Raw genomic sequence first — 19,194 nt, forward strand, 5'->3', positions numbered from 1 at the left:
TAATGCAGCCTAAGCTAGGATCAAGCCAGGTTACATGGCTTGGCTTTTGGCTTTATGCTGCTGGACACTGAAAACATCTAGCTGTCAATTTGTTTGGCCAGCTTTGACCTTCAGATTTATTTCTAGTCATTTCAAGAGGGTTGTTATATTTTGGTTTTTTTGCAGAATTTTCTTTTTCAACGGTGTTGTTAAGGACAAGCTGTATGAGAAAAGTCTGAGATTATGGTGTGATAGTTTTACTCAGTTGAAAGACCTGCAAATACAGCCCACCCATACTTTTAAATAACTAAATCAGGGTCTCCAAACTTGGCAACTTTAAGACATGTGGACTTCAACTCCCAGAATTCCTCGGTAAGCCATGCTGGCTAGGGAGTTCTGGGAGTTGAAGTCTACCAGTCTTAAAGTTGCCCAATTTGAAGCCCCACCCCCACCCTGGACTAGATGTTAGAGAACTGCAATATTGTAAATATGAATATAGAAAAGTGCTTTGACCTGTGGGACCCTTGACATTGTACCTGCAGTTCTTTAAAGCAGCTGGGACTGTAAAGCAGCTGCAGATATGCAGCTGCTTTAAAGAGATTCAGAGAAGTTCATGCTCCTATGCTCTTCAACTGGAATTCTGGGAGTTGAAGTTCACACCTCTTAAAACTGATAAGGTTGAGAAACAGTAGTCCAAAATTTGGCAACCATTTGCCCTGCCACCCAAAATTATCTAGCCCATAGTTCCAAAAATGAAATAAAAGACTCATCTCACCTACAGCCAGGTTTACATCTGGTTCACCGAACCGGTAATTGCAAGGAATGGCTGGCCCCGCCTACCTTGCCCCTCCCCTTCCAGGAGTCTCCATGCGGCCCATTTTGAATGCCAGGTAAGTGCAGGGCCCACTCAGAGACTCTAGGGGGGGAAAAACAGGCCTCCCAGAAGTTCTGTAAGTCCAGATATGGGCCCGTTTCTGCCCTCCGGAGGGCCTCCGGAGCCCGGTGTGGGCCATTTTCACCCTCCTGGAAGCTCGAGGAAAGCCTCCGGAACCTGGGGAGGGCGAAAACAACCCCCTCCACGCCGTGGTTCAGGAGGCCGAGTAGACCACGCCCACCCAGCAACCAGGCAGAGAACCGGTTGCTAAAATTATTGAATCCCAACCCCTGCCTACAGCTCTGTAACCTGTGACTACCGAACGTACTCTTATTTTCTTAAGAAAGAAACTTGTCCCTATGATTTGGGATATGGGAGAAATTAGCAAAGCAAAGTCTTCGTCATTAAATGGAAAGAGGGTTGAGAAAAAGAAAACAAAGACATTTTCACTAAAGCACTAAAGGGAAACACCAAGCCTTGACAATTTTATACTTTCATCCTGTTCTACCAAGTTGTAGAACTGGATAATATTCTATGGATAGAGAGACAAAACAAAAACCTCAACCATTAATAAATAGTTCCATTCAGAACACTAGGGCGATGCAGGTACAAGTAGTCCTTGAGTTACAACAGTTCATTTAGTGACCATTCAAAGTTACAACACTGTAAAAAAGTGGCTTATGACCGTTTTTCACAATTACGACTGTTGCAGCATCTCCATGGACATATAATGAAATTTTGGACTCTTGGAACTGACTCATATTTATCAACGGTTACAGTGTCCATGGTACATGTTTTTGCGACCTTCTGACAAGCAAAGTCAAAAGGAAAGCCAGTTTCACTTAACAACCATGTCACTAACTTAACAACTGCAGCGATTCATTTAACAACCGTGTCAAGGAAGGATGTAAAATGGTGGGAAAATTCACTTAACCCCTTTCTTACTTAGCCACAGAAATTTTTGGGTTCAACGACGGTCGTAGGTTAAGAACTAGTAGTAAAAAAGAAAACGAAGAAATTCTCACTAAAGCACTAACTGAAAAAGACAAAAGCTTGACAATTTCATACATACTTTCATCCTATTCTATCAAGTTGTAGAGCTGGACAATATTCTATGGATATGGTGGCAAACAAAATGGAGGCAACCATTAGCAAATAGTTCCATGCAGAACACTGGGGAGATGTGGGTTCACACAACAGAGTAAGACTCCGAGGAATTTTACCTGTTCATCTATCTTTCTCTGTAGTTGCACAACTTTGTTTTCCATGCCAATGTTGAGCCTCTTCAAGTGCTCGGCTGACCGGGCCTCGATCTTCAGAGCTTTCAGCTCTTGCTTGGCTTTCATGCGCCTGAAATAGCACTGGATAATCACAGCCGCACATCTGAACTTGGTGAAATTCTTCCGAGCCAGCCAAGCTCGAGTGTGTTTCTGGAGGATGATGGCCTTGTATTCCATAAGTATCTTAAAAGCACATGAACACATAGCAACATACAGAAGACAGGGGAAAAAATAGGGTAGCATACGTCAACGTAGCGGAATAGCATCTAGGAGATTCTAGTTGTCATTGATTATTCTCTCATGATAAATATGAATTTGGTTGTTTTTCAACAGAGCATAATCAAAAAATGCTCCCAATGTTTTCAGTGATGGCCGTCCTGATAAGATTAAGATAACACTTCTAGAGGATATACAGCTTTTGAACATCTCAGTTTTTGAGTAGCAAAGGCATCAGAAAGTTGACATACAAGAGCCGTTCTTAATCTAGTGGTCTCTCGATATCTTCTGACTTCTATAATCCCCTGCTTGCATTGTGGTTGGTTATGAGAGTTGAAATTCAATACATCATGAGAGCACCAGAGTGGAAAGAAAATTACCCACCACGAAGTGGTCTGTGGGACAAATTCATGCATCTACTTAGAGAAGGTTGATGGTCATAGTTCAGTTTTGCCATATAACGTTCATCACCAACCAATGCTTTATTGCTTGGCCACATTTTGATTTTTGGCACTTGTGTGATGAGGAAGAAATAGCACTAAGGAAATATTACTTTTTGACCTTAGCAGTCCATTCCACTGTCTAACAAGTCACCAAACCTCCAAATATTTGTAACATTCATTATGGTGCCTACAGAGGTGGCAAGGTCAACATTATATCATCAACTTAAGGCTAGGAGGTTATAAAATGTGCAAAAATGGAAACAGGCACATTATTGAGTTTCTCTGCACAGGATATTCCTGCAGCGAAGTACAAATTGGTGAATTAAATCACAAATGAATATGTATCAGGTATAAAGCTTGCAAGGTCATCTTTGTTTTACTAGAACCCCGAGATCAATAAAATGGGGTATCACATAAGAAACGGCCCATAATTTGTAAGCTATATAAACACAAATCTATATTTGGTTTGCCATAAGTCCAAAGTTTTAATATTCAAGCTATATAAATTAATCCTCTCCATTTTAGCTAAACATGCTTTGAAAATGTATTCTGTACAGTTCGTTTGTGGCTGAATATATCAAACCATTCCAAAAATTGGGTTAAATCCATACATCATCTTTACACTGACTACAGGTATGGATATTATATAGAAATATGGGTCACTGTTTCAGTTGTGCTATTATTAAAACAAAGTGCCAGTAAACAATTTAATCTATTAAAAATAGTCCAGTGATTTGTCTCAGTAGAACCATGATCTATTTTTTCCCCCATCTTCACATTACATTCAACTGGATCCGTTCCAACAAATAATTGTATTAAAATCAAGTGTCTGGTATTATTCACACAATAGTTTCTAACTTGACATGAATATGAGGAATGCAAATTCACACTATTTGTGGCAATTGTGAACGGTGAATAGCTATTAACATGTATGCACTTCTGTAGTGGCCAAATGATCAAAGATTGACATTGCTCTACTACTGAATACTCAGTAGTACTTCTCCAAAGCCCCTGAGGGCAGGACAAGAAGCAATGGGTGGAAACTAATCAAGGAGAGAAGCAACTTAGAACTAAGGAGAAATTTCCTGAGAGTGAAAACAATTAATCAGTGGAACAACTTGCCTCCAGAAGTTGTGAATGCACCAACACTGGAAGTTTTTAAGAAGATGTTGGATAACCATTGTAGGGTTTCCTGTCTAAGCAGGGGGTTGGACTATAAGACCGCCACGGTCCCATCCAACTCTGTTATTCTATTCTATTCAATCAATAAGGGGATAGTTCATTATTATATCCCTAAAAGCACAAAGGTGGGATAAAATCGAATAAACGATAGAATCCTTCACTACTATGGAGCAGTGGTTAAAATGTTAGTTTAAGACAGGGATGTCAACCTTAGCAACTTTGTGTTCCAAAGGTGCTTTTCCAAAAGGCAACTGGACTTTCTTTGTTTTTCCCTGAAAACATTTTACTTTTCATCCAAGAAGCTTCCTCTGTTCTGAAGAACTGAAGCTCAGAACTGAAGACCTTTCTTGGATGAGAAGCGAAACGTCTTCAAGGAAAAACAAAGCAAGTCCAGTTGTCTTTTGAAAAAGAACCTTTGGGACAACCATGGTCTGGATGACTGAGAATGTCCATAGACATTTAAAACTTGTGGACTTCAGCTCCCAGAATTCCCCAGCCAGCATGGCTGGCTAGGAAATTCTGGGAGTTGAAGCCCACAATTCTTAAAGTTGCCAAGGTTGGATACTCTGATTTAAGACTAATAAAAATGGCAACTGCTGAGATGCGTCTTTTAGGCTCAGAAAATGTGAAGTTTCTTCTCTCTAGCCTGATGTTAGATAATCTTTCCATTTTGCCCTGAGGTTCTTTTCCGTGTGGCTTCATTAATCTAGCCCTCTGAAGAACTGGAGAAAAATTGCTTCTGTCTGTGTAGCTTAAACATTGAAATATCTACAGTTTATGCTTCTGTACTCTGAAAGTGAGCTAAGTTCCGAGTCAGGAGGAGGAGAGGAGAGAGGGGAAAAAATGCTTGGAGAGAAAAGACCTAGCAATAACGATCAAAAAATGCTGCCAAGATTAACCCTATGTATAAAGAGTTACTGAAGAAATAGAAGATATCAGTGAAACATAAGTGAGGTACACTAACAAGTTATGTCTTTAAATAAGTGAAGATGAAATATTATTATGTAGTCTAGGAATTTCTTCCTGTTAGGTGCCATCATACATTATTAAATAATGCCAAAAGTAAAAGGGAAGGGAAGACTAAAAGCTATGGAACAACAGTGCCTTGATAAGTTAAGATTTGAGCTTTCTTATATATATTATTTCCCCAGACTATATAGTACATATACAGGCCACCCACTTTAATTACAGCAAATTCTTCCAAATGATGTTTTCTCAACTTCTTCCTTATTTCCAAACACTTATAGATTGCTAAATTACGAAAACTCTAAGGATTCAATGTTCGCGATCATTTGAATTCAGTGGGGGTCCCTCATTAGTGCTGAATTTATTCCGAGGAGTTAACTAGCAGAATGTCTCATTAGAAAGAAGTAAATGGTTATAATACAGTTTGTCTTGGATGCAGAGAACAGATTGTCCTGGTATCCGTGAATGCTTCCCTGAGCTTCATTAGATGCATTCACTCAGAAATACATGGAAATCACGAAGAGCATCTTTCATCTTAAACTACTTTGTCAGGAAAAAGACAAACACAAGTTTCCTTTGTCTTTAAACACTATGATTCAAGTGTGAAGAATCAGGACTATACATCGCATTCCTGGGGGCCACAGGCTGACTCTGTAAACCGCTTAGAGAGGACTGTAAAGCACCGTGAAGCGGTTTATAAGTCTAAGTGCTACCGCTATTCCAATTAAGATGATCTATTGTTCATGCCTATGCAGAGAAATTTAGTCAACTAACTGTCAGGATTAAATTGATGCTAGATAAGAGTCAACAGAATTCAAGAGAGGTTGGATTTAGACCATTTGTGGGAACGTAAGGACTCTAGGCTGATTGCTTGCTTAATTCCACCACCTGCCTGCTCTTCTCCTACAGTTTGGCCTGAGTGGTCAAAACAGCTAATAGATGCAAAGAGATCGTGCAGCATCTCAACACATAATAAATTAGAACCTAATTCAAATACTCCCATCAGTGAGTTAAAAATAAAATTAATATTAAATTAAAACAGGAATAATGTGAGAATACAAAGACAAGCTATTCGGTCTCTAAGAACCTGCCAAAGAAGCCAACTCTTGACACCTAGACATACCCATGGGAGGGAACCATTTGGAACTCAATGGAGAGATTTATGGAAGAAGCTAGACAACCATTACAAAGCTCTGCTTCTACCCTCCTGGGCTGAGAAAGCCTGGAGCATCTACTCCCAGATATAATAAACCTCTTCGCAGAAGTCCTGAAGATATCTGGCCTCAAGTTCAAGTTGTTTTATGGGTTATTACCAACCTCTTGAGTTTTACTCAGAAACCTACTGAAAGTCAAGGTGAGTTCCTACAGCTTAGATACTGTAAAGTTAATCAAGCTCTGACCCAGTAGCCAGAGGGCCTGCTGCTTCTTGCCTCAACTGCAATTTTTGGGTAATCTTCAAGGCCAGCCCCAGGTATATCACACGGCCATAATCTGTTCTAGAGCTAACAAGGGTGTGAGTTGCTATTCTTAGAACGTCTTGCCCTCACCTGTCAAACAACCAATCTATCTAGCTCTATAGCAATAGGCTACCTATTTGTATTCTAAGAAACACTGGATATAGCCTGTTGAGTATGTCACTAGTTAATCCTTCAAGAGCAGTTTGAAGGTTACTTCAAAACAAATAAACCTTTGTACTCTTTGGACAGGATGACATCCATCTGAGGATTTCAAAAGCGAACCTGTAAATTACAGGATTAATAACCAAGGTTGGGCTCAGATTTTATATATAAGACAGATGGCTGACTTTCCAGATTAATTACCATTGAAACAGGAAGAGATACCTCAAACCATGGAAGCTGATGGAGAAGACATCTATCTAAGGCTTTGACAGGAGCTGCTAATAAGGATTGAGAATAAGGATTGGGCCAGATGCACTTACTCCTTTGACTCCCAGTGTATCTCATTTTGAGATGACCATTCTGTTACCAATCTTATACAATTAGAGAACGAAGACTAAGGGACGCAACATAGCAAACACGTTATGTTTTGAAATTTGACATTTACAACCAAGTGTGGTGATTTTGCTAGCTCTGAATAAAGTCAAGATTTGTAATCCAGATGAGGAGTAAGAAGCTTAAATTACACTTGAAGACAAAAGGAATTCAGAAGCAAAATTTTATGCAGGACTGAAGACGGTATTAAAGACAGATTGAATATTTTTTTAAAAAGTGACATTGATGGTTGGTAGCATTGTTAAGGCCCTCAAAATCCTTATCTATCTTTAACATAATTAAATTTTTGCAGTTTTACAATAGAATCCAACTTGAACTAAAGAGGTAAAAAAGTGGCAGATATTTATTGGCCAATACTTATACTAACACCTATCTGCTCCTTTTCAGCAGTTGTTTTTAGAGTATTTGTTTTTAATCTGTTTTACTATATTTGTGATTGACTGTGAAATACTAAACAAAACTAAGACAACAATGTTATACAAAACATATATGCACATTCCCTGGTTCACAGTACCAAGGATGAACTCCCTTAATTTCCTTCACAAGAAAATTAACTAATATATCCAGCATTTGATTTGTTGGCATGTATCCATGTAATATAAGAACCTGGTTCGCACTAAAGGTCATACAGATAGTCCTCGATTTATTACCACAATTGGGACTGGAATTTCAGTCATACATTATGAAGATCAAGGCCCTCGCATGACATGGACCTAATTTTATGACTGTTTTACAATGGTTATTGTTGAGCTATTCAAATGGTCTTAGGGCTGAATCCATTCACCCTAATGAGTGTTTCTGTCGTTAAAAAAAAAAATCAAACCATGGTTACATGACTGCAGGACACTTCAACCAGTTGTTAAAGTGAGCTGGTTGCCAAGTACTCGAAATTTAGTCATGTGATCACTAAGTAGATTGTGTAACAGTAACAGATTAACAGAGTTGGAAGGGACCTTATAGGTCATCTAGTCCAACCCCCCGCTCAAACAGGAGACCCTACATCATTTCTGACAAACTGATTGGATAGGGCTGCACAATATTGAGGCATCCTTGGTGCTTTCTGAGCTTGGTTGTTTTCTTGCAGACATTCATTACTGAAACTAGGTAACGTGCACTGATGACGTTACCAAGTTGGGCAATGAAACATCTACAAGAAAACAACCAAGGTCAGAGAGTACCAAGGCACCTCATTGCAACCCTGAGCTACAAATATCTTTCTTTATTTGCACAACATTTTATGATGCCCAGAAGTCTCTTTCTGAAGCCATAATTCCAAATGGTCAATTTAATGACTGGTCATAAGTCGAGGACGACTTGTATCCAACTTCCATGAAGCATGAATCAGAAAAAAATAGGGCTACTGAAATATATTTGCGTGTTCTGAAGGCAAAGGCAAAGAAACAAACCTTTTGATAGTTCTTCCTAACGAACATTCCTCGGGTGAAGGACTGGATGGTGATAGCTGCTTGACGGATGGCTTGGTAGGCCCGGCGTATCCTTAACATTCGATATTGTTTCTGGAAAATAATGGCAGCTCTTGTTTTCCTTAGATGATCCGCCAATCTGCGGAAGAGCGAGAGGGGATAAAGATTTAGCAACGACAAATAAGAAGGACAAAACAAACCAACTGTTCCTAACAGAAGTGCTCCTATACTGATTTTCTGTCACTCTGCTGTTCTTTCTTCCAATTTTTTTTTTTTTTACTCCAGCTTGTTTCCAACAGAGACTCAACAATTGTTGGCGATGGATTGTGGCTGCTCCTGAATGGACAACTTTTGCGGAACTGTGTTATTGCCCACAATTCCTTTAAGTGTGCTGTTGCCTTCTTCATGTTCCTTGGTTTTGACAATAAGTCAATAGTGGCCCCAATTGCATAACAGCCATAACAGTTATAAAAACAAACAAACCAATTTCCACTTCATTTATTTATTTGTTTCACTTCCTACTTCTTCTCCAGAAGCTCAAAGCCATATACTGCACAGAGAGTAGTAGTGTCTGATGCTTCATCTTAGGCTCATGATATGTGATGGAATATAGCAAGGAAGTAGATTCCTAGGAGGGAGGGGCTGCAGTCCAGAGGAGTAAGAGGCAACTCAGCCCAGAGTTGTGTGTGTGTGTATGTTGTATGTGAGAGAAAAAGAGTAAAGACTCCCTAATACAGATTTACGATCACAATGGAGCCCAAAATCTCTATTGCTTAGTGAGACATTTGTTAACTGAATGGTCAGAATATTCATGATTGGGTAGACATGGTAACAAGGTCAGCCAATGAATAGGCATAGCAACTAAGTCAGCCAATTGGGAGCTGAGACAGACTGGAGCCAGGGCGTGTCTTAGACTGCAGCTTCTGATTCTGTGCAGAGAATTGAAACTGAAACTATTCAGAGTGAGTGTGTGTTAGTCTCTCTGCTGTACTCTGTGTGCGTGAACGTGTCTGCTGAGCTGAGCTGAAGAACCAATTGTCGGTATTGTGAATATACTTTATGTGTTATTATGAATATAAAGAAGTTAATGAATTCAGCTGATTCAGTTATCTGTGTGTGCTTCTTGATTTGATTTTTGCAAGAAACACTGACATGAATTTTGCCCCATTTTACGACCTTTCTTGCCACAGTCGTTAAGTGAATCACTGCAGGTGTTAAATTAGTAACACGGTTGTTAATTGAATCTAGCTTTGCTTGTTAGACAGTCGCAAAAGGGGATCACAGGAGCCCGGGACACTGCAACCGTCATAAATATGAATCAGTTGCCAAGCCTCTGAATTTTGATCAGGTGACCGTGGGGAAGCTGCAATGGTTGTAAGTGTGAAAAATGGTCATAAATCACTTTTTTCAGTGCCATTGTAACGTTGAATGGTCACTGAATGAACTGTTGCAAGTCGTGCACTCCCTGCAGCTCATAAAGTAGATTGTAGATGCAGATAGTAGAATCCTCAGTTTGGCAAGATTATAGATCTATAGGTGTCAAACAATAAAGCACTCAGCTTGGAAGGACTGCCCCATGTCATTAAGCACATAGGGTAGATTGGGCTAAGGGTCAGATACTGGTTCAATGCTATCCAGTGAGTGAAGATTTGAACCCAGGTTTTCCTGGGCTTGACGCAACACTGACCATTGCACCACACTGATCTGCATAGTTTTTCTCATTCTTCTTTGAAATAATCATTCTCCATTTCTAAAAAAATAAAGTTTTGACCTCTCTCTGAATATTTTCACACCACTGCTTGTACCGCTTCAAAATTAATTTTGATCTCACAGCCTCGTCTATTGTATTATTTATTTATTTATTTAATTTTATTTATATCCTGCCTTTATTATTTTTTTACAAATAACTCAAGGCGGTGAACATATCCAACACGCCTTCCTCCTCCTATTTTCTCCAAAACAACAACCCTGTGAGGTGGGTTGGGCTGAGAGAGAGAGTGTGACTGGCCCAAAATCACCCAACTGACTTTCATGCTAAGGCGGGACTAGAACTCTCAGTCTCCTAGTGATTGGCCCAACGTCAGTCACCCATCTGGCTTTCATGGCTGTGGGACTTGAACTCACTGTTTCCCGTTTTCTAGCCTGATGCTTTAATCACTAGACCAAACATTGAATTAATAAAAATGGCAGCCCCACTGAAGATGTTTTCCTCTGAATTGCTCTAGCTCTACAAAGTTTGTGGAGAATTCGTTTTTCTGTCAGTGAAAAGTTTTACTATTTTAACCCTATTTTCTAGACTCAAGGCAGCCATTATTCTCCATCACTACATCCAATAAAGTTTTATTGCATTTTGTCTGAATGTATCTCTCCCACGCCAATTTAGCCGCTATAGTAACATTCAATCTTGGTCTCAACCTTTGTGGAAAATGTCTGGTTACAGATAGTCCACAATGTATGACCATAACTGAGCCCAGAATTGCAGTTAGTAAGTTATTACAGGTCATCATGTGACTGGAGTCAATGTTACATTTTTTTTGCAGCAATCATTAAAAATCATTAAAAAAATGCTGCAGTCATTAAACGAATACTGTAGTCATTAAACGAATCCATTTTACCCAATGAGTGATTTTTTGTCAGAAACCGGAAGCAAATATTAGAAACCGGCAAAAAAACAACCATAAAAAAACTGCAGTCAAGGCCATAAAACTGAGCCAGTTGCCAAACACTCAAAATGTGATCATGTGACCCCGTTGGGGGAAGGGCAGCAGTCATAACTTTGAAATCAGATCATAAGGCGGTTTGGAGGGGGAGGGGGTCTGTTCTAACTTGGAACGGTTGCTAGGCAACTGGACTTAACTCAAGGACTAGATGTACAAAATGGTAGCTATCAGATCACTATACATCTGACAGGGTTTCTAAATGCAGCAGAGCAGAGTTCCCCAAACTTTCCGGGTTAGCGGTCCAGAACGGGGGAGGCAGTGGTGGGATTCAAATTTTTTTACTACCGGTTCTGTGGGCATGGCTTGGTGGGCGTGGCAGGGGAAGGATACTGCAAAATCCCCATTTCCTCCCGATCAGCTGGGACTTGGGAGGCAGAGAATAGATGGGGCAGGGCCAGTCATGATGATTGCATGAGGGCCCGAGTGCTTCTGATGCTTGCGTGAGCGGGGTCCTGAGCCCCTGTGACGCTTGTGTGTGAGTGGGGTTGTGTGCACACACATGTACGCACACCAGGGGTGAAATCCAGCAGGTTCTGACAGGTTCTGGAGAACCGGTAGCAGAAATTTTAAGCAGTTTGGAGAACCAGCAAATATCACCTCTGGCTGGCCCCAGAGTGGGGTGGGAATGGAGATTTTGCAATATCCTTGCTCCAGGAGTGGGGAGGGAATGGGGATTTTGCAGTATCCTTCCCCTGGAGTGGGGTGGGAATGGAGATTCTGCAGTATCCTTCCCCAGCCACGCCCACCAAGCCACACCACACCTCCAAGCCACACCCACAGAACCTGTAGTAAAAAAATTTGGATTTCACCCCTGGCATACACTACCCGGGCCTTTACACGGCCACTTGTGAATAGGACACGGGCCAATAGTGGGCCGTGGCCCACAACTTGGGGACCCCTGCAGCAGAGGAATGGTAGCAAGGAATTCAGAAGATCTTCAAAAATTTAAACATTTCTACCTATATTTTTTACAAATGACCTTTCTTTGCGTTCTTTCCATCACAGCAACTGTCACATTGGTTTTTCCCCAGTGCACCAGGCAAGGATATGAGCTGAAAACTATGACTGGGGGCATTAGCAATTACTTCTATTTCCTTTGTGGTAGCGTGAGCATAAAGAGAATTTTATTACTCTAGTACCTGTGGCAGTTCAGAGAGCAGGACACTGAATAATATTCTCTGCGCTTTCGTTTTTTTATCATTTACCAGTAGGTAAAAAAATCTTGCAGGTTAAGGTTTCATTTGTTGTTAAAAACAATTTTTATATAGTAATTCTAAAAAAATATATCCTTTTTTGTTGACATTCTTTCTTTTTATTCTTTTTGTGATTGGGTTAATTGTAGTAACTGGTTTTTTTTTTTTTTTTGGTTAGGTGGAATTAGGTGATGGAGTCAGCTTTACCAGATGTGCTCAAGGAAAGCTGGATAGCTATCGGTCTGAATGGCTTAAATAAGTATTCCTCTATGGAGCAGAGAATTGGATTCAGGGACTAAACGGTCTTTAAGATCTCTTATACCATTCATATAGTTCATATATCTAATTTTCAACCTTGCTTGGATAAGAAATGCATTTCTTTCATCATTCTAAAACTGAAGCTATCCAACGAGATAAGTTTCCATATATAAAGGAGTCTCTGCGGACTTTACTCCGCTAGTCATTGCTGACTGTAAGGGGAGGTACCAGTGGTGAAATTTTTTTTTTTTTTAAATTTGATTTATATGCCGCCCTTCTCCGGAGACTCAGGGCAGCTTACAATGCGTTAAGCAATAGCCTTCATGCTTTTGTATATTTATACAAAGTCAGCTTATTGCCCCCACAAACTGGGTCCTCATTTCACCTACCTTAGAAAGGATGGAAGGCTGAGTCAACCTTGTAAAATTTGTTATTACCGGTTCTGTGGGCGTGGCTTGGTGGGGGAGAGGGTAATGTGACTACGTGGGCGTGGCCAACTTTTTTTTTTTTTAACTTTTGAAAGCATTTTTTCTACAACCTCTTCGGCCGAAGAGGTTGTAAAAAAAATGGTTTTAAAAGCCTCTGATGATCAGGCAACTCAGCTGTGATCGTCAGAGGCTTTTAAAAGCATTTTTTTCTTCGGCCGAACTACTGGACTACTGCAATGCTCTCTACATGGGGCTCCCCTTGAGGAGCACCCGGAGGCTCCAGCTGGTGCAGAATGAAGCCGTGCGGGTACTTATGGGGGCGACATAGCGCTCCCACGTAACACCTCTCCTGCACGAGCTGCATTGGCTTCCGGTGGTCTTCCGGGTGCGCTTCAAGGTATTGGTTCTCATCTTCAAAGTGCTCCATGGTTTAGGGCCCGGTTATTTACGAGACCACCTTCTGCCACCGATAACTTCCCACCGGCCAATACGCTCCCACAGAGAGGGCCTCCTCAGGGTGCCGTCAGTCAGGCAATGTCAGCTGGCAACCCCCAGGGGAAGAGCCTTCTCTGTGGGGGCACCCGCCTTCTGGAATGAGCTACCCCCAGGGATACGACTGATCCCAGACCTCCGGACCTTTCGCCGGGCTCTGAAGACTTTTTTATTTCAGCAAGCCGGGCTGGCTTAAAATTTTTAATTGGTTAATTTTATGGGTAAGGGGTTTTAAATTGGGGGAAGCCAATATAGATTTAATTTAATGACTCAACCCTTCCAAGACCGAGTGGCTGTGGCTGCCGGCATCCCGGTATAGCCAGCTGACGCCATCGCTGGTTACTGGGGGTGAATCATTGGCCCCCACGGAAAGGGCCCGCAACTTGGGCGTCCTCCTGGATGCACGGCTGTCCTTAGAAGGGCATATGACGGCCGTGGCCAGGGGGGCTTTTTATCAGGTTCGCCTGATACGCCAGTTGCGCCCCTTTCTGGATCGGGACTCCCTACGCACAGTCACTCAAGCACTCGTCACTTCTCGTCTGGACTATTGTAACGCTCTCTACATGGGGCTCCCCTTGGGGTACACCCGGAGGCTCCAACTGGTGCAGAATGCGGCCGCGCGGGGGATTATGTGACTCCTCTCCTGCGCGAGCTGCATTGGCTTCCGGTGGACTTCCGGGTGCGCTTCAAGGTGTTGGTGATCACCTTTAAAGCGCTCCATGGCTTAGGGCCAGGGTACTTACAGGACCGCCTTCTGCCACCAATAGCCTCCCACCGGCCAGTTCGCTCCCACAGAGAGGGCCTCCTCAGGGTGCCGTCGGCTAGACAATGCCGGCTGGCGACCCCCAGGAGGAGAGCCTTCTCTGTGGTGGCACCTACCCTTTGGAACAATCTACCCCCAGAGATACGAGTGATCTCCGACCTCCGGACCTTTCGTCGGGCCCTAAAAACTCATCTCTTTCAGTTAGCCGGTCTCTCTTGATTTTATGATTTTATGGTTGGTTTTAAATTTTGATATGGATTTTAAATTGATAAATTTTAAACTATGGGCCAAATTTAATTATTTTAAATCTATTTTTAATCGTATTTATGTATAAATGTTTTTATTTTGGCTGTTCACTGCCCTGAGTCCGAAAGGAGAAGGACGGTATAGAAATTCGAATAATAAATAATAAATAAATAAATTATGTTTTAAAGTATTTTAATGTTTATATTGTATGTTTTTTAATCCTGGCTGTTCACTGCCCCGAGTCCTTTGGGAGAGGGGCGGTATAAAAATTTAATAAATGAAATGAAATGAATGAAATGAAGAGATTTCCGTAGTCATGTGGTCAGCATGATGTCAAGGAGCACTGTTACCTTCCCACCAAAGTGGTACCTATTTATCTACTCACATTTGCATGCTTTCCAACTGCTAGGCTGGCAGGAGCTGGGGAGAGGATGGGAGTTCACCCCATCGTGCTGCACTCGGGTCTCGAACCTGGGCTGCCGGCTTTCCAGCTAACAAGCCCAGGGTCTTAAGCAGTAAGCTGCAATGCTGCCCCATTTATGCTAGGTGAAGAAATTCCCACATTTCTAGCAAGCAAAATTCTCTTGGGGAAAGTGTTCGCTTTATGCTTACCTGCGTGCCAGATATCCTCGGGTGAACCTCTGGATACTTAAAGCTGCCTCCCTGGTTTTCCTGTACTTTCTCCTCTGCAACCAGCCACGCACCGTCTTCTGTATCATGATGGTGGCAGCCCGGAATTTATCTGCCCGCAATTTTTCCAAGTAGGCCACCTGGCCAGCACGGAAAAAGATCTTTGTACGTCCAAACTGAAACTGGTCAGGATCCTTGGAAAAGTATAATAGGAAAGCCAAGAGTTTTAAAAACTATTTCTTCCTTCCTTCCTTCCTCCTCCCTAGTTTCCCCTCCCTCCTTCCTTCCCCTCCCTAGTTTTTTCCTTCCTTCCTTCCTTCCTTCCTTCCTTCCTTCCTTCCTTCCTTCCTTCCTTCCTCCTCCCTAGTTTCCCCTCCCTCCTTCCTTCCCCTCCCTAGTTTTTCTTTCCTTCCTTCCTTCCTTCCTTCCTTCCTTCCTTCCTTCCTTCCTTCCTTCCTTCCTCTCTCCCTCCCTCCCTCCCTCCCTTCTCCCTCCCTAGTTTTTTCTTCTTCCCTTCCCTCCTTTTCTCCCTCCCTTTCTTTCCACCAAATTTGAGCATAACATTGTTTAGTGCAATATGTGACCTAATCCAAGTGTTTTGCTTGGCTGAATCATATACAAATAAGATATGGTAGAACAAATAAGATGTATCCAATGGCACTTAACAAAGTATGGTTAAAATAGGAACATGATGATAGGCAAATATTTTTTCAGCAAGGAGCAGAATTCAGTTATTTTAAAATGATTCTTCCAGACAGTTTAATAATTCCATTGATCCCATCATTCTTTCCCAGTCTTCTGACAAAGAAGTTGCAATGGTTTTGAATGAGTTGCAAAGGTTTTTCAGGTGCTTTGGACTATAGTTAAAAGGAGAGGTTATGGATTTGGGACTATAGCGATGCTGGATTATGTGCCAACTTGATTGGTTGGTTGATTGATCTAATAATATGCAGTAGCTCTGACATCTTACCTTAATTAGGCTTTCCAATAACGTTTTACAAATCAGTATCTTGTCTTTCTTTTTCGAAATACTTTTGTCTTTCATAAGCACCCGATACCGATTCAAGAAGTCATGGTAGGTCCACCTAAAGAAAATTGCAATAAACCAGAAATCAATGGGGAGACATTAAATCAAATAAGTGAGTGGGGCAGCCTTCTTTGATGGTGAGTGCTAAAAACTGAGAGCAAAACTGTTATCATATACCCTAAGGTGTATTTAATAATTCGGAAAATTGGTATACTGATCAAGGAGAATATTTGTAGCTCTGAGTTGAAATGAGCTTTGGTGTTTTCTGACCTTGGTTGTTTTCTTGCAAACATTTCATTAATCAAAAGTGCATCATTAAGCGCTGATGATGTTATGTAGTTGAGTAATGAAACATCTACAACAAAACAACCAAGCTCAGAGAGCACCAAGAACCCCTCAAAAATGTTATAGCTGCCGATATTAAGTGCATACCTTTGGGTGGCTCACAATACCTACAAAGACAATATAAACATTCATAACTGAGTAAAACAATACAGTCTAGGGCCGTGATGGCGAATCTATGGCACACGTGCCAAAGGTGGCAGATGGAGCCATATCGGTGGGCACGTGAGCATTGCCCTAGCTCAGCTCTGGCACACATGCGTGCACCGGCCAGCTGATTTTTGGGCCTTCCGGGCCCACCGGAAGTCAGGCAAACAGGCCATTTCCAGCCTCCGGAGGACCTCCGGGGGGTGGGGGTGGTGGAGAAGGCCGTTTTAGCCCTCCCCAGGCTTCTAGAAAGGCTCTGGAGCCTGGGGAGAGCGAAAAACGGGCCTTTTGGTCCCACCGGAAGTCAGCAAACGGGCCGTTTCTGGCCTCCGGAGGGCCTCTGGGTGGTGGTGAAGGCTGTTTTGCACTCCCCAGGCTTCTAGAAAGGCTCTGGAACCTGGGGAGGGCAAAAAAACAGGCCTACCAGGCCCACCATGCCATCGCGTGCCAAAAGCGTGGGGAGCGTGGCATGGTTGTACGTACATGTGCGGGAGCATTGAATTATAGGTATTGGCACGCACGCGCGCAACCACCTGCGCTCCCCCCACTTTTGGCACGTGACGGCAAAAAGGTTAGCCATCACTGGTCTAGGGGGAAAAAAACCAAGAACTCAGACAGCACGTAAGGCTTTCATAAGATACAACCACAGTGGGAAAAGCCAAGGCTTTACAGCCTTCTGGACTTTAGGGCTAAATTGAATCTTGGGGTGGGGGTGGGGGGGGAGGCTATTTCTGAGAGCAATTTCCCCCACTGTTTTCTAAACACACACCTAAAACCACACCTAGAGTACTGCATCCAGTTTTGGTCACCACACTATTAAAAAGATGTTGAGACTCTAGAAAGAGTGCAGAGAAGAGCAACCAGGATGATTAGGGGACTGGAGACTAAAACATATGAAGAACGGTTGCAGGAACTGGGCATGGCTAGTCTGGTGAAGAGAAGGACCAGGGGAGACATGATAGCCATCTTCCAATATTTGAGGGGCTGCCACAGAGAGGAGGGGGTCAAGCTATTTTCCAAAGTACCCGAAGGCCAGACAAGGAATAATGGATGGAAACTGACCAAGGAGAGATTCAACCTAGAAATGAGGAGGAACTTTCTAACAGTGAGAACTATCAACATATGGAACAGAAGTTGCCTTCGGAAGTTGTGGGAGCTTCATCCCTTGAGACTTTCAAGAAGAGATTGGACTGCCATTTGTCAGAAATGGTGTAGGGTCTCCTGCTTGAGAGGGGGGGGTTGGAATAGATGACCTATATAAGGTCCCTTCCAACTCTGTTAATCTGCTAAAATCTGCCAATCAGTCCTTCTCAAGGGGATGCTGCAAGTCTTGTTTATCAGGGAAGATTGCTTAGTGAATGTTCAAAGTTATAAAGAACTCCCAAAAGGTACTTATGATCCAGATTTTAAAATCTGACAGTGGGCTCTCTCTTTCCTCTCCCCGCCAATCTCATGCGCTTATATTTATGGCTGTTTGCAGCATCCCACAGTCACAGGATTGTAATTTATGGTGTGTTTTTTTAAAAAAATGGAAACTAGCATTTACTTCCGGTTCTGGCAAAAGAGCAATGGGTTTGCATAATGACAGTAGCATTCGTTTAACGACCGCCACAAAAAATGTCATAAAATCAGGTCGGTCACGTGATGACTCATTTAATGACTGATGTGACTTACGACCATAATTTCAGGCTCCATTACAGTCATAAATCGAGGACTACCTACAAACAGAGAGGAGGAAATGGGATTGCAGTTTGTTCAGCCAGTAAATGAGAAGCGTAAACAAATAAGGCATAAAGCACCAAACTTAATTCAATAACTGGATTATAGAATTCCTAGTCCTCACAACAGTTTGTTTAGTGACCGTTCGAAGTTGCAACGGCACTGAAAAAAGTGACGTATGACTGCTTTTCACACTTACCACCATTGCAGCATCCCCCTGGTCATGTGATCAAAATTCAGAAGCTTGGCAACTGACTCATATTTATGACGGTTGCAGTGTCCCGGATTTATGTGATCACCTTTTGTGACCTTCTGACAAGCAAAGTCAATGGGGAAACCAGATTCCCTTAATTGTGTTACTAAAGATTATAAACTGAGGCAAAATTCACTTGTCTCACTGAGCAAGATAAATTTTGGGCTGAATGCCAAAAAAAAATTTGGGCTGAATGCAGAAGATAAAGCTTCCTATCTGTATTTTCAAGCAGGGCATCTGATACCAAAATGTGACCAGTTCTGTGGTCTTGGTCAGGGGTGAAATCAGAGGTGGGTTTCAGCAGGTTCTGACCAGTTCTGGAGAATCAGGAGTGGAAATTTTGAGTAGTTTGGAGAACCGGTAGTAAAAATTCTGACTGACCCCGCCCCCATCTATTCTCTGCCTCCCAAGTCCCAGCTGGAAATGGGGATTTTGCAGTAACCTCTCCCTGGATTGAGGTGGGAATGGAGATTTTACAGTATCCTTCCCCTGGAGTGGGGGGGGAATGGAGATTTTACAGTATCCTTCCCCTGGATTGGGGAGGGAATGGAGATTTGACAGTATCCTTCCCCTGGAGTGGGCTGGGAATGGAGATTTTAC

At 42.3% G+C, this 19,194-nt stretch overlaps 1 protein-coding gene across 7 annotated transcripts in view; it reads right to left on the bottom strand.

Moving 5' to 3' along the window:
* Nucleotides 1-19,194, bottom strand: part of MYO5B (myosin VB) — a 321,534-nt gene that overhangs the window by 92,822 nt on the left and 209,518 nt on the right. For 5 of the 7 annotated variants that reach the window (XM_034401761.3, XM_034401760.3, XM_034401759.3 and 2 more), the window contains exons 18-21: nt 16,077-16,191; nt 15,089-15,300; nt 8,359-8,515; nt 2,077-2,316 (exon numbers count right to left, since the gene is read on the bottom strand). In XM_034401761.3, the coding sequence (XP_034257652.2) occupies nt 2,077-2,316; nt 8,359-8,515; nt 15,089-15,300; nt 16,077-16,191 (724 nt within the window). The remainder of the gene's footprint in view (nt 1-2,076; nt 2,317-8,358; nt 8,516-15,088; nt 15,301-16,076; nt 16,192-19,194) is intronic. The other 2 variants (XM_087885553.1, XM_087885552.1) reach the window with 1 other exon arrangement.

The sequence above is a fragment of the Pantherophis guttatus genome, chromosome 2 (genome assembly GCF_059756535.1).
Source record: "Pantherophis guttatus breed Tessera chromosome 2, ASM5975653v1, whole genome shotgun sequence".
Taxonomy (NCBI): Eukaryota; Metazoa; Chordata; class Lepidosauria; order Squamata; family Colubridae; genus Pantherophis; species Pantherophis guttatus.